Consider the following 13,304-nt stretch of genomic DNA (forward strand, 5'->3'; position numbering starts at 1 on the left):
TGAACTGCCCACAATTAGATCTTTTTTTTTGTGTGTGATTTTTGATATGATCATAATTTCTAAGATTACCAGCGACAGATGAAATATAGGTAAATGTCTTTTTCATGTTTGTCCTGTGAATTGATACATTTATGATTGAAATGCTAATACTATCTATGCCTGATAGGCGCAACAGTTATACTGATGAAAAACACAGCAATGCAAGTTCATTTATTTGTTATCTGTCAGGTAAAAAAGGCATCTCGGTGTCTTTGATTCGAAGGCAAAGATTGTGAGAAGGGAGGGCTGAAGGGAGGGCTAAATTAATCATTAGCGAACCTAAACTTAGTCAAGCATTCTTCTGAAAAAGCCTGCAGGGAATAGTTGAATGAAGTTGTGCGTTTGAAGAAAAAGCATAGCACCACATAAAGAAGCGTACTTGGGGCAATACAGAATTGCCATCAAAGCGAAGAAATTTAGTTGAGTACGGAGGGTGGTGGTAGTGAGTCTTAAAACTGGTTCGTAGTCGCCAATAAAACCTCAAAGAAGAACAAGAAGTGTTTTCCCAGCATGCATTGCACTGCCAACGTATGCAAACAGGAACATGGCTACCGGTTTTTAACATAGGCAATCTTCAATATACTCTTCTGTGTGTCTGACACAGTCTGCGACAACCCGACATCTGTTGTGCCTCCGCGGCAGAAGGAAGAGTTTATCAGCGGACTCTACAGACTCTGAAAACAGCGTCTTTGTGGTTCAGCTGTCACAGCCAGGTAACGGGCTCGTTAGCTAACGTTAGCAGTGACACGAATCATGTCTGCTCGCTTAAATGTTTCACTTTGTGTTGCGTCCTTTTGGAGATCACCTTTTACATACGACCAGAAGAAAGACGTCGTAAGAAGCATGACTGTGTCATCAACACATGCTGTTAAATGCACGCGTGGACATATGTCTGAAAGCTAATGATTTTCACAAAAAAAAACCCCGACACGACTGCAACCCTGTTTGAATACAGAATGGTAAAATATGACAGTAGCTATGCTTACCTCAATCTGTGGGACTCAACTTTGACACAGCTTGAGTGATCTCTTTGTCTTTTGTCAAACAAAACAAGCTTCAAAGCATGTGATCAATTTGAAACACTATTGACATTTGAAAAGTGGTTCTGGCTGCCAGTGTGCAGAATCTACAGAAAGTCCATACTTCAGCCAGAGAGAGAAACAGTCAGATTAGATATGGTCACATTGTCCTTTTGAAACACCACCATCCTTTGTTCTGCTTGAAAAGGAATTCTTATTGAACCAGATTAGATCGGTCTGATCAGACTGAGGTGTTTACATGACCCATTTTTAATTCTGTAGAGATGATTAATTGCTCCACATATACACAGTTAGTGACTGATTTCTCTCAAGAGACTAAAGTCGATATGATACAACATGTCTGCAACAGTGTGATTATAATAACTTATAGCTGTTTAATTACTGCTCTTTGCTTTTAGACCTTGCTTGGAGAAAGTTTAAAACATACAGGAAATATAAAATGATATGGCCTGTATGAAATCTAGTTTAATAGCGGTGTTGCTCTTGATCTGGTTCAGTGGCTCATTCATTCCAACTGATTATATTATCTATAACATCAGCAACTAAATGTAGAATTTAAATGTTTTGTTTTTCATCCTGATTTAGCTTGGCACTGTAGTATGAAACAATATATTGTATAAACGGTCAAATGTGCAATTGAGTGACATAAATGTAGATTATCTTGGATATTACGGATGTTGCATCGTCGCCTTCCACCAAGACGCCTCACAGACCCCTGCAGAAACAGAATAAGATGGATTGTAACCTCTTATTTAGTCACTTGTATTCTGACAATGATGACCATATTTTAAAGATCTCTTATCCTATTATTTACCATTTCCCACTTTATTATAGATGCATTCACTGAGATACATAATTACTGTAATTTTTTTCAGTTTTTGTTATGTCTGTTTATTTCTCTCTTTTAATGAGAGTAACTTTAACCTGACCCACTTTCCCCATGGGCTCGATAAGGTCTTTGATTCGGATTCTTACATTATTAAACACCCTTTAACATAATTTACAGCCCAACTTGAATATCTGGTATACTTGGCGTTAAGATGTCCTGATAGGATGGCTGTAGGAGATATTTTTTTTGTGGCGTTAGCTCTTTGTTTATGAAATTTTCTTTTAAATGCGCTCTGGTAGCGTAAACCATTTTTACTGGTCACAAAAGAAAAAGCACATGCGTAAGAAATGCAGTTAATGTATCATAGCCCACTGAGACAAAGGCTGCTTAAATACCATCATTTTAGTCATAGTGTCATAATAGGTGCTGGGTTGGAGGTTGTATATCAGTTCTGTGTAGCAATGATGATGCATGCAGATTTCTTCATCTATAACTGGGAAAAAAAAAACGTGATTGGATGAAGAATACTCGTGCAGCCCCATCCCACCACACACACACACACGTGTGGTCAAAATAGAAAGAGTTTCTCTTTTAGGAACGCTGTTTTATTCACTCATGAGTACTAACTCGTCCACGAGGGTAACGGTTAGCTTTTCTTGCTTGTTGTTGCACTGAGAAGACGATCTGCTGCCTTTGTCTTTCAGTTTTCTGTCATCATGGCGAGTCCAAGGACTAGAAGGGTTCTGAAGGAAGTGAGAACCCAAGACGAGAATAATGTAAGTCCTCACGGCAGCTCATTCATGTGGCTCGATGCCATCTCATTGGCATTTTCATAATGCAGTTCATGTAGAAGGTAGCAGGTGTTTGAGAGGCCTTTAGCCCAGCACCGTCTGATGAGCCTTCATAAGATGTTCATCTTTCATCCTTGTTCAAAGAAACGGAGGGAGGGATTTTAGATGAGAATTTCCTCTACTCAGTGGATGTTTGTTTTTGGCAGTAGCAGCAGGACAGGGTCTTCGAGCTGACATAGCATCACCTTTTTACTTTGGTAGAAACGGAAGAGATTTTTGTTAGGGGACATATTTGGAGTTTAGAGCTTATGTACAGTGGTGAGATGCACAAGCATTACTGCAGCGTTTTTGTGAAGTAGCTTTAAGAAAGTAGAGACTGTTCAGGGTCAGGCTACAAATCTGTACAAACCAGCTCATACTGTGTATTCATTAATGCCTGTTTTCTTTCCAGCTGTGTTTTGAGTGTGGGGCTTTTAACCCTCAGTGGGTTAGTGTGACATATGGCATCTGGATATGTCTTGAGTGCTCTGGGAAGCACAGGGGTCTGGGAGTGCATCTCAGGTAAGTTTGTTGGATCGAATCATGGTTTTATTGACGTTAAACTTAGCCACTGGTTTGTCTCGTCAGAAGTTTTGGGATGGTTGTTGCTGCATCCAACAAATTATAGAAACGTATTGAATTTTCAGATGAAGATGCCTGCTGACAGCTCATTGCATGCACAGTTAAAGTATCGATTAGTTGGGAATGCATGCTGGAGTCTAGTGAACGTGTTCCCTTATTGTAAGAGTTTTATCTCCCAGTATTCGGACAGCGTAGAGGTGGTGTTCCTCCTTCTCGTTACAGATGAACAATCGCAGCCTTACAATGTTTAATTTCCCTCCTCTGCCGTAGCTTCGTTCGCTCTGTCACCATGGACAAGTGGAAAGATATAGAGCTGGAGAAGATGAAAGCAGGAGGAAATGGGAAATTCCGCCTGTTTCTTGAGCTCCAAGATGATTACGACCCCACCTGGACTTTACAGGAGAAATACAACAGCAAAGCAGCTGCACTTTTCAGGGACAAGGTGAGCCGCGCCGACCCAAAGGTCAATGATTAAACTGCAGTACCGCTCAAAAGTTTGGAGACATCTCTCCAATGATTCTGAGTCATGATGTTGAGGGTTGGTGCAGAGCGGAAGCAACATATTCATACTGTTTCCTTAGGAATTCATATCTAATTAGACCTGGTTTCTGTATATCGAAACGTTCAAAAGAATAAAAACAATTCAGCCAGTTGAAATGAAGTTTATCAGTTAAGAAAAATTTAAAGAATCTATATCTTGGAGCGTGTTTGCTGAATAGATTACTGCAACTGCTGCAGCGGTGTCACGTGCTCGGAGGAATTCAGGCTTCATTTTGCACGACAGGTGGCGACTTTAGCAGAGGGGAAGGAGTGGTCGATTGAGACCTCCTCTGCTAAAAACTGGACATCTCCTCAACCCAAGACCAGCCTTTCTTCCTCTCATCGGTAAATACGAAAGAAGCATTAAACATACCAGTGCTGTTTGAATGTAAGAGCAAAGTCAGTGAACTAATATTTCTTTGACTCAGCCCCGGAGGAGCAGCTCAGAACTCGGCCAACTCCAGCGACAAAGCTTTTGAGGACTGGTTGAGTGACGATGTTAACTCTTACCAGAGGTACGGTTTGTCTCTTTTTGTGCGTTCATATAAAGTAGTCGTCTTTCTTATTATTCTTATTCTTATTCCTGTTTCTCCAGTGGAGGCGGTTACAGCGGAAATCAGGAGAATCGTTATGTCGGTTTCGGCAACACGGTGACCCCGGAGAAGAAAGAGGATGATTTCCTGAACAATGCCATGTCCTCGATTTATTCAGTAGGCCCTAATACATGCTTTGGATTTTATGTTTGCTTGCTGAGTTGTACTTTTTGTTGTGTTTGTCCACCTCTTTAATGTTGTTTTTTTTTTTTTTTTTTTGTTTCAGGGCTGGAGCAGTTTCACTGTTGGAGCCAGCAAGTTTGCTTCTATTGCCAAAGATAATGTGAGTGTATTTAAACAAGAATATTGAAAAATGAATAACATCGCATTCAAGGTTGTATAACAACACCCCGTATAAAACTGTTGGAGTAATTCTTCATTTTTTCCCTCCCTTTTACTCAGACAACTAAACTGGCAAGCCAAGCAACCTTAAAGGTAAGACTGGTGTGTTCACAGGTAGCTCGTTAAAGCCAGCGTTTTTGTCCCCTCCTCTTATGTGAGGATATTAACAGTCGTACGTAGTGGGCTATTTTGTTGAGTACATCTCTTTTGATGTGTGAAGTAAACTGTAATAACTGTTGCTACTAATATCTTTTTTGCCCTCTCTGGACGTAGTTAAAGGGCTATAAAGCACCCCCAGAACCGGTAATGCAGTTTATAGGTGCATGGTGCCTTTTTCACGTCGTATTTTTCTTTTAAAACGCACCTTTTTCCTTTGAAGTTTTTAGTCGGCTTGTTGTTCGTTTCTTTTTCTTTTAATTTAAAAAATATTTTGCAAAAATGTCGCCCTCACATGCTTTTGTATGTTAAAACAAACCGTTGCTTGTTTTGGAGCTTCAATTTTGAGTTTATGGATAACCTTTGAAAGGCAACTGGGAGCAGTATTGTGAGAAGAGAAAAATACGTGATGTGCTATGGAAATGAGCAGCTGTTTACTCACTTCCATTTGTTACGGGTTGTTCATCCATGCATGACTGTTTGTGCGATCACTGCTAACAGAGCTGAAGGGGTGTAATGGTTTGGGAAAACATTTCAGTGAAACCCCCCCCCCCCCCCCCCCAATTTTGGTGTTTAATTTGCACAGCTGTATAAGACCAGTTGTGAGTGGAAAAGATGGGGGTTGGTTGGTAGAGAGGGAGTGATATCCGGATAATAATCCCTTTTACTCAAATGCTGTTTAACATTCAGGTTATAAACTTTTAAGGAAAAAAAATAATTAAATATTCTCCATACTTTCTGAGATTGGGGTGGCAAATCTGGAGCAATAATTCACTCGCTGACATAAAGAAGAAACGGTTCGTCTGGTGAGTTTATTCAATCATAAATTAGCAAAAAAGAACCAAAAAAGAGGTTTTCTGAGATTTAAGTCACACAAACTGGGAAAAGCGACAGCTTCTGTGGCGTGATGAGGCTTGTTTAACCTTTACAAAGTGCTTTTCTGACTTTTTTTTCTCTCCTCATTTGCCACTTTAATCCCAGATGATATGATAATGATGTCTGTTCTCATCATTTTTCTTGGCTTCTGTAGAATTGAGCAGGCTGGGTAAAAAAAAAATATAAATCAGAGGTTCGATGTTTGATCAAACTAAACATGAATTAAAGTACTATTATTATTATTATTTTGCACCATTACGCCCTCTTGAGCTTTTTCAGTGTCACGGTGAACACGAATGCTCGGTCTCCTCCTGCATCTGAAGAACAAGCAGCTCAGTGTGTTGCACTCCTGTGAATGTTGAACTGTTTCATCTGAGCGAACTCTCCTCTCTGACTCCCAACCAGGCCTCTGAGTTAGGACAGACATTAAATGAGAATGTTATCAAACCTACCCAGGAAAAGGTAACATTGATGTTATGGTGGTGGGTTGCAGTGCTTTAGACAGAAACACGGCTTCAGATGTGAATGTGCTGTTTTCTTCTCTGCTTGTCTGTGCCAGTTTATCTGCTTCGTGCCAGCTTACATTAAAAGATAAAACCGGTGCTTTCAAAAGAACAAAAAAAAAAAGAAGGAAAGAAACAAACACATCTTTGCTTGTCCCAGCGAGTGACTCAACCAAGAGATTTGGGGAGACGTCCAGCTGTGAGCTGTTTATCTGAGAACACGAGTGAGTCAGCGAGCGTCGTCACTGAATAAAGCTTCAAGTACATTTTGCCATTTTTGGGAGTCTTTGTTCGGATTCAATGCCTTATTCCTCTCCTTCAATCATGACTTTCTCTTTTCAAAACAGTCGCCCCATTTAATTATTGTTTTGAACATTATGTGAAAGTACTAGTTTTAAAGTAGGTTGGGTGTTTAACACTAGAGCTCGATGCATTTACGGTAGTTTTGCTGTTTTGAACAAAAGTGCCATCGTTTTTCAGTCGGGTGACCAGGAAAGTCGGTCTTCAGCGAGCACACCAGTAGACGGCTATCGTGAGATTATCTCACAGAGGTCTGTGAACACGAAGTGACACAACCAGGAGCTCCTCATTTGAAAAACAGGATTGTGTTTATATCAGCGACAGCTTTGTCTTTGGCTTCATGTTTGAGTCCATGTTTCACCACTCCTGAAATGACTTTCCCACACGATTGTTTGCATAAACCGCTTTAACCACGACTCAAATGAGCAGCAGCTGGTCGTGTCTTTCAGCACAGTCGGATGACGAGAAAAACTTAACGATCCAGACACAGAAGGAATGCCCCATGAGGTGCTTTTCTAATTACAGCATTAGCAAATATTAAAGAAAAAGACAGTCTCATTCACCGTGATGTATAGTGAAACAGACTTAAAATCCTTTTGTCTTTTAATGTACAGTTGGCATTGCTGATTTAAGGTTTGCGTAGTGTGTGTGTGTGTGTGCTTTTTTTAATAGTCTTTTTACTCTCCCGCTTCTTGCCTTGTTAATTATTACTGCTATTAACAATAGCCAATCCCTCTTCTCCTTATCCAAAATGAACGATGTACTACATGCTGTTGAGTATCAAACCTGTTTGAGTAGGAATTCTTGTTTTTTAATGATAATTTGGCTCACCCAGGTGAAAGATGGCAAATTGCTAGATGAAATGGCGGTCAGCATCACGGGGCTGGCAAACAAGGTATGATGGGCAGGATCCTGCCACACTGTACTGCTGCGAAACCAGTCTCCTGAACGAGGATGCTGAACACTGATCTGGTCTCACCTGGGCACCTCAGTCACCAAACCCTCCACGGAGACTGGTTTTGCAGCGTTGATGCAAGTTTGAAGAATGTTAATTAATGTCGATCTCTCGTTTTTCTTGCTACCATTATCATTCTGGTGGTGAGTACACCATTAACAACTGTTATGATGTAGTTTTTATCACTACTGCCTGTATGTTTCAGATCACTCACTGCTTGCTAGATGGTAGACGAAACTGCTGTTTTATAGAGCGGTCCAAATGTAAAGTTATTTTTTTATCACACTGAATGGTGGACTCAAAGTATCCCACAATGCCAAAAATGGCGATGGATCAGTGGTCTCTACCCAGCAAATGAAGTTAGGCTCCCTTTTATTATCCTATTATTATAGCAGCATGGAAACATGGAAGTCATATTCAAAGATATTTTTAAGTTTGTTTTACCAGTTTTCTTGCAATATGAATAAGTATTTTATCTCCAGTTCTGTTTTATGATTATAAGACGTAATCTTATATGAAATGACCGATTTTAGTTTTTTTTTTTTTTTTTTTTTTTTTTTTAAGCTTGTAACTGAAGGCACAAGAATTCTGGCACAAAGTTGATTAGCTAAATGTGACATGAGTCATGTGAACAGGGAAAATAAATAATAGATGGCCAAAGGCATTTTGTGGGTGGTGGGGACCGAAATACATGTAGGTTACTTAAAAAAATGACCTGGTGCATTTAATTGTGCGACGGCTGTGTACAAAGTAGTGCGCAAAAGCATTATTTTATTATGATAATGAGTCCCTTTTATAATAGTCTTTTGCAAGCTTCCCTCATAGAAGTCAGAAGGGCTTTATGAATGAGTGAGTGAGTGATTTTGAGCACAGCGTATGACTTGTTTAAACTAAAATGGCAGCCTTTTCACATGTTGTAAAGTTAATGGAGAATTTTATGCCATGTGTCGTTACGTGCCGCTTATACGAGTCCTATTTTCAGCTTGTTGGATTTAGTTCTCTGTATCGTTTATGTGTTTGTGTCTTGGGGTTTCGAGACGTGAAGTAATGCTTGTTTCTGCCATTGCATAGGTTCAGGGAGCTGGTGCAAAACTGACTAACATGTTTTCTGGAAAAGAGGAAGATGGGTAATAAGAACCAACTCGTTCAAAAATTGGAAGCTGCATGTGACTGAATGATTTGGTGTGGCCTGTTAAATCATTTTGTTGCGGTTCGTGCTGTTTGCAGGTCTGGTGGAGAGAGCTACCAGAACATGGATAGCACTGAGGGATATCAGGGCAGCTCTAGTCAGCCCGTCGCGAGGGACTTCTGGGAAACTTTTGGCAGCAACAGCTCCTTAAAGGAGAAGAAGTCTCCCAGCAGTGACAGCTGGACCATTGCAGATAACTCTGCCAAGAAGAGCTCTGACAGTTGGGACAATTGGGGCTCTGAAGGAGCGTCCAACAACAAAAACGGCACAGAGGAGGGCTGGGAAGCCTGGGACAACAACTGGGATAATGCCGATGGTAAGACGAAGAAGAGTCCTACAAGTGCAGATGGTAAGACAAAGAAGAGTCCTACGAAACCTGCCGAGGAAACCTGGGGTAATGCAGACTGGTAGTGGCCTCGCAAATATACATCTCTTCTTTTTTCTCCCCCTCCTCAACCCCCCCCCGTCGCCAACTATTCATCTCATTGGCCAGAAAGAAAATTGCGTCAGTTTATTTACAGTTTTTAGCAATCAGAATAAGTATAAAATTTACCCAAGAAACAAGCAGTGAAACCCAGAAAACGTTAGACATTATTGACTTCCAGAGTTGTATTTTATTGTACATCGCCTCCATCACAAGGGAACAACAGGATTAATCAGTGTAGATAAGATAATGACTTACTTTGTGGGTTCCCAAAACCTAACACTCTTAAAGGTGAAGAAGCCAGCGTTCTGAGTGCATCATGGATTTAATGATATCGATGTTTAACTTCCCTCTTAAAATACGATGCATGAAACAGAAAATCTCAGATTGTAAATAGGAATACTGGTAGTTGTAAATATAAGTAACAATTATCACATAATATTTTGTCCTAATTCGGATGAGGCCCTGGGATCTTTTGCACGTTTTGTAAAGCTGACTTATGAGCGCCCCCCGCAGTCAGTGTTACGCTCAGCTAAAATAAGAGAGACGAAGTGATCGTTTTACCAAACCGTCTACATTAAATCAACTCTGTCAATATGTAAAATTATAATGAAATAGTCTAATATGTGACTAAATGGCCTTTATATGGTGTGTTTTTTTTTTTTCTTTTCCTTTTTCTGTGAGAAACATTGTTTTGTTTGAATGTGTCGGGGAGTTTAGGAATACCGGAGCTGCTGGACCAGAAAAGCAGACGGCAGAATGCTTTGAAACACATAAAGACCAAAAAGTGCTGCTGCCCGATTATAGCGAGGATAAAAGAAAAAATCATTATCACAGATATTTGGATCAGCTTGTTTGTTTACATTCCTTGTTGAACTCCTTCAAACCAAAGTGTTTCCAAATAGCTGAAGTGGCTTTGCTGTCCTTAAACGTGCGTCAGCCCGGCATGGAGTGAAAGTCCACTGCTGATGAGGAAAAAGGGCATGAGCACAGTAATTGGTCCATCTCAATTATCTCCGAGTTGAGTGAGTGTGAGAAGCCAAAATTGGATAATCTGAATAAATGTGCAGCGCTTTGCAAAGCAGTTTGGAGTATTTCTAATTGTCCCTTTCACCTAAATTCTGAAACTGTTCCACACGCATCCTGAAACTTAACTCGTTGTCATTTTTAACTTTACCATCAGTGATCTGATTTTTCTCCATCTTTACTTTTAAAATCAATACTAACATGTAAAAACTTGGGTGTAACCCCAACCTGCATGTTTAGGCAGAGGCTCGACAGTTTGTGCTGTTTAAAGCACAAACCCCGGCATTGTACGAGTTTTTTTTTGTTCTTATTTTAATGCCACTGTATGCTACTTTAAACTGGAAGCAAAGAACCATTTATCTGAAAACAACACAACAAAACAAGCTAAAACATGCCTGGGGTACCCTCTGAAGCAGAAGGATTTATTGTGAAATGATGCTACGTGTTGTTTGTTTACCCTTGAAGATGTCTGAATTGAACTGAAATTTCACGCGGTTCACCTTTGACCTCAGTGAGCAGGATGCAGTGAAGTGGTTCAAACCAACCTGTCTTGGAACAGGCTTTTTGGGACTTCTGTTCTCTCATAAACGTCGGTTAATGGCTCCTATTGTATGGCAAAACCAACTGTTTTATTCCAAGTTTTGTGTATGTTTTAAAGAAAAAAAAAAAACACACTGTAGAGTTTTGGCTAATTTATGTTTCTATATTATATATAAATCTATATAAAAGTTGGGATAAATAGATTAACATGAAACTTCCTGTTTGCGGTGTAAAACACTATAAGAGGGAAGCTTGTGTTGACTGCATTTTCATCATGATGGTGTTGTAACAGCTGACCTGTGAACCTGTGACCTTTGACCTCGGTCAAAGTCATTGTAAATTTCATCTCGTACGAACCGTGTGAACTCTGCGAATTTCACCCCGGAGCGGGGTGTGTCAACATCCAAATTGTGGGTTGGCATCAGTGAGGCTTATTGATACGCTGGATGAGCTCAAAGGCTTGTTGTGAATTAATTTGAACGTCCAGCTGTAGTGCATCCTTGGGTTTAAACGACTGCTGCATCCACGCTGCTGATCAGAGACTCAGAAACATTCCGAAAGGTTCGTTGTTATAACAAGTAGGAATGTAATTGATGTGAAACTGGGTATTTGTATGTAACGTCAGTATGGTGTCCTGTGTGGCCTTTCTTACCCTTTTGCGTAACCCACTGCCCGAGCATCTCTGGGTTAATCTTCAGGAGTGAGGCAACCAAGTCAAAATAAAGCGTAATGCCATTGAACTAATTGCAACCTGAGGTTTGGCTTTGATTCTAAAACTTTAATTATGCTTAATTTTTTACAAGTGATATATAAAAAAGGCAACGATAGCACGTTAATTTGCATCGGTTTCTTTGAGCCTTTTCATGTACCATCGTTGGCCAGTCGTATGTGAAGAACTGCTTGCAGAGGAGTGTATCGGTGCAATATAAACACTGGATCGTGTTAAAGCTCCTACAATCCCAATAGGGCCTCCCGATTGGTTAAAAATAGCATCACGCTTTCATGGCTTTTAATGAGTGAAGAATAACTCCTGGAAACTCCCCGTTTTCCTACCAACCTACCTCCACAAAAAGCGTTCAGTTCACTGCCTGGCTTTTTTTTTTTTTTTTTTTTTTCTTAATCTGAAACTGTTGTCATGTAGACCTTATTTCCACTGCTTCGATTTCTCTGTGGCTCATCTCGTGTGTTTGGAAATGAGGGTGCGTAACAGCAAGATGGCAGACTCGAGTATATGGTGTTTGTGTGCTTTCAGTGTCGATGCTGTAAAAAAAGAAAAAAAGATCACTCCTTTCACATCGGGCTCGCTGAACCTCTGCAGTTGCGTTCATGTACAGTCAAGCGTTAAAAAAGCCTTAAACAGCTGTGTTTACTAACTGCTGACAAAGACGTCGGCTGCTCTGTGTGGTGAGATGTTGGTAAATGATCACTTCAAATGTCCATCGTTACCCTCAACACTCCCTTTTATTACGAACAGGACGACATCTACTTTAGTTTGTTTCTCGTTAATTTATGCTGTCGAGACATAAACCAGCTTTGTGCTGTGATGTCACCCTCTATTTATGCATATCTTGGCTGTTCTTTTTGCAGATGTCTCATTGGGGTTGCTGGTATGCTTGATTCATGGACAAATTGCAGAATGTGCCACTAAATGAAATGCATCTAAATAATCTTGAGACAAATATACAAAGTTGATTTATTTACCCCCCCCCCCCCCCCTCTTCTTTTAAATGGGTGTTTTTGTATGCACATTATCAAAAACTGAATCCAAAACCTTCCCAGAGCAGCAGTTAAGCTCGGTTTCTTTGCCTCTGGAACATTTGAGATGAAGCGCGTCTCTGTTTGTCTGTGTAACTCTGTCAGAAACGCCATTTTTGATGTCACGCATGATATGTTACGTGGAGCTTAAAACATGCAGTTGTTCCCTCAGTGACTTGAAGTGCAGTTGTCTGCTTGCCCTTTTGAAGTTTTTCACTAGCAGCCATCTTGTGAGGTGAGCCTGCGATACCGATTCCATTGAGGCTGTGGATGTATTTCCTGTACACATGGTTTCTGTGTAAAATAAAAATGTATTGTGAATAACTGTGTGGTGCAGATTCTGGAGTCATTTGTTCACCAGTTTATAACCTGATGCCCTTAACTAACACCACAACCTTTTCAGGTTCAGTGCATCTGTGTTTAAAGACCACAACGCCGGCTTCAGTGATACTTCAAATGAATACTAAATGATCCAGTACCATGTTATTGTTGATGTGGCTGTTGACACTCTTAGCTTTAGGTTTTATGTGTGAAATATATCCTTCAAACTGCCTCTTCTGTTTAGCCGTGTTTGCTGACTTTTCTCCTTTGCTTTTTGAGTTCTGTCCAGTCTTTTTGTATTGAGCATCCCAACAACCGTGGATGTTGTAGCCCAGTGAACAATCGCTCTTATTAATCGATTAATTGGGAGACTAATTAATAAACCTTTCGTCAAAAGATCTTGACTGCCGTTGCACTTACAATTACTGGCGATTGCTGCAGCGCATGATACCAGGCAGCGTTTG

General features: G+C 40.3%; 1 protein-coding gene across 2 annotated transcripts; it reads left to right on the plus strand.

Moving 5' to 3' along the window:
• Positions 1 to 532: 532 nt before the first annotated feature.
• On the plus strand, positions 533 to 12,844 carry arfgap1 (ADP-ribosylation factor GTPase activating protein 1). 2 transcript variants are annotated; one of them, XM_072382430.1, is made up of 13 exons: positions 533 to 752; positions 2,613 to 2,684; positions 3,151 to 3,260; positions 3,591 to 3,762; positions 4,105 to 4,205; positions 4,289 to 4,375; positions 4,456 to 4,570; positions 4,680 to 4,736; positions 4,856 to 4,888; positions 6,233 to 6,289; positions 7,466 to 7,525; positions 8,657 to 8,712; positions 8,813 to 12,844. In XM_072382430.1, the coding sequence occupies exons 2-13, from the start codon at positions 2,625 to 2,627 to the stop codon at positions 9,183 to 9,185; spliced, it is 1,281 nt and encodes a 426-aa protein (XP_072238531.1). In that variant the 5' UTR covers positions 533 to 752; positions 2,613 to 2,624; the 3' UTR covers positions 9,186 to 12,844. The 2 variants fall into 2 exon arrangements, with proteins under 2 accessions (XP_072238531.1, XP_072238532.1); XM_072382431.1 differs by lacking the exons at positions 6,233 to 6,289; positions 7,466 to 7,525 and adding an exon at positions 5,069 to 5,098 and having other exon boundaries at positions 8,663 to 8,712.
• The last annotated feature ends 460 nt before the right edge of the window (positions 12,845 to 13,304 follow it).

This window comes from Leuresthes tenuis, unplaced genomic scaffold (genome assembly GCF_036924035.1).
Source record: "Leuresthes tenuis unplaced genomic scaffold, fLeuTen1.0.hap1 SCAF_3, whole genome shotgun sequence".
NCBI classification, from domain to species: Eukaryota; Metazoa; Chordata; class Actinopteri; order Atheriniformes; family Atherinopsidae; genus Leuresthes; species Leuresthes tenuis.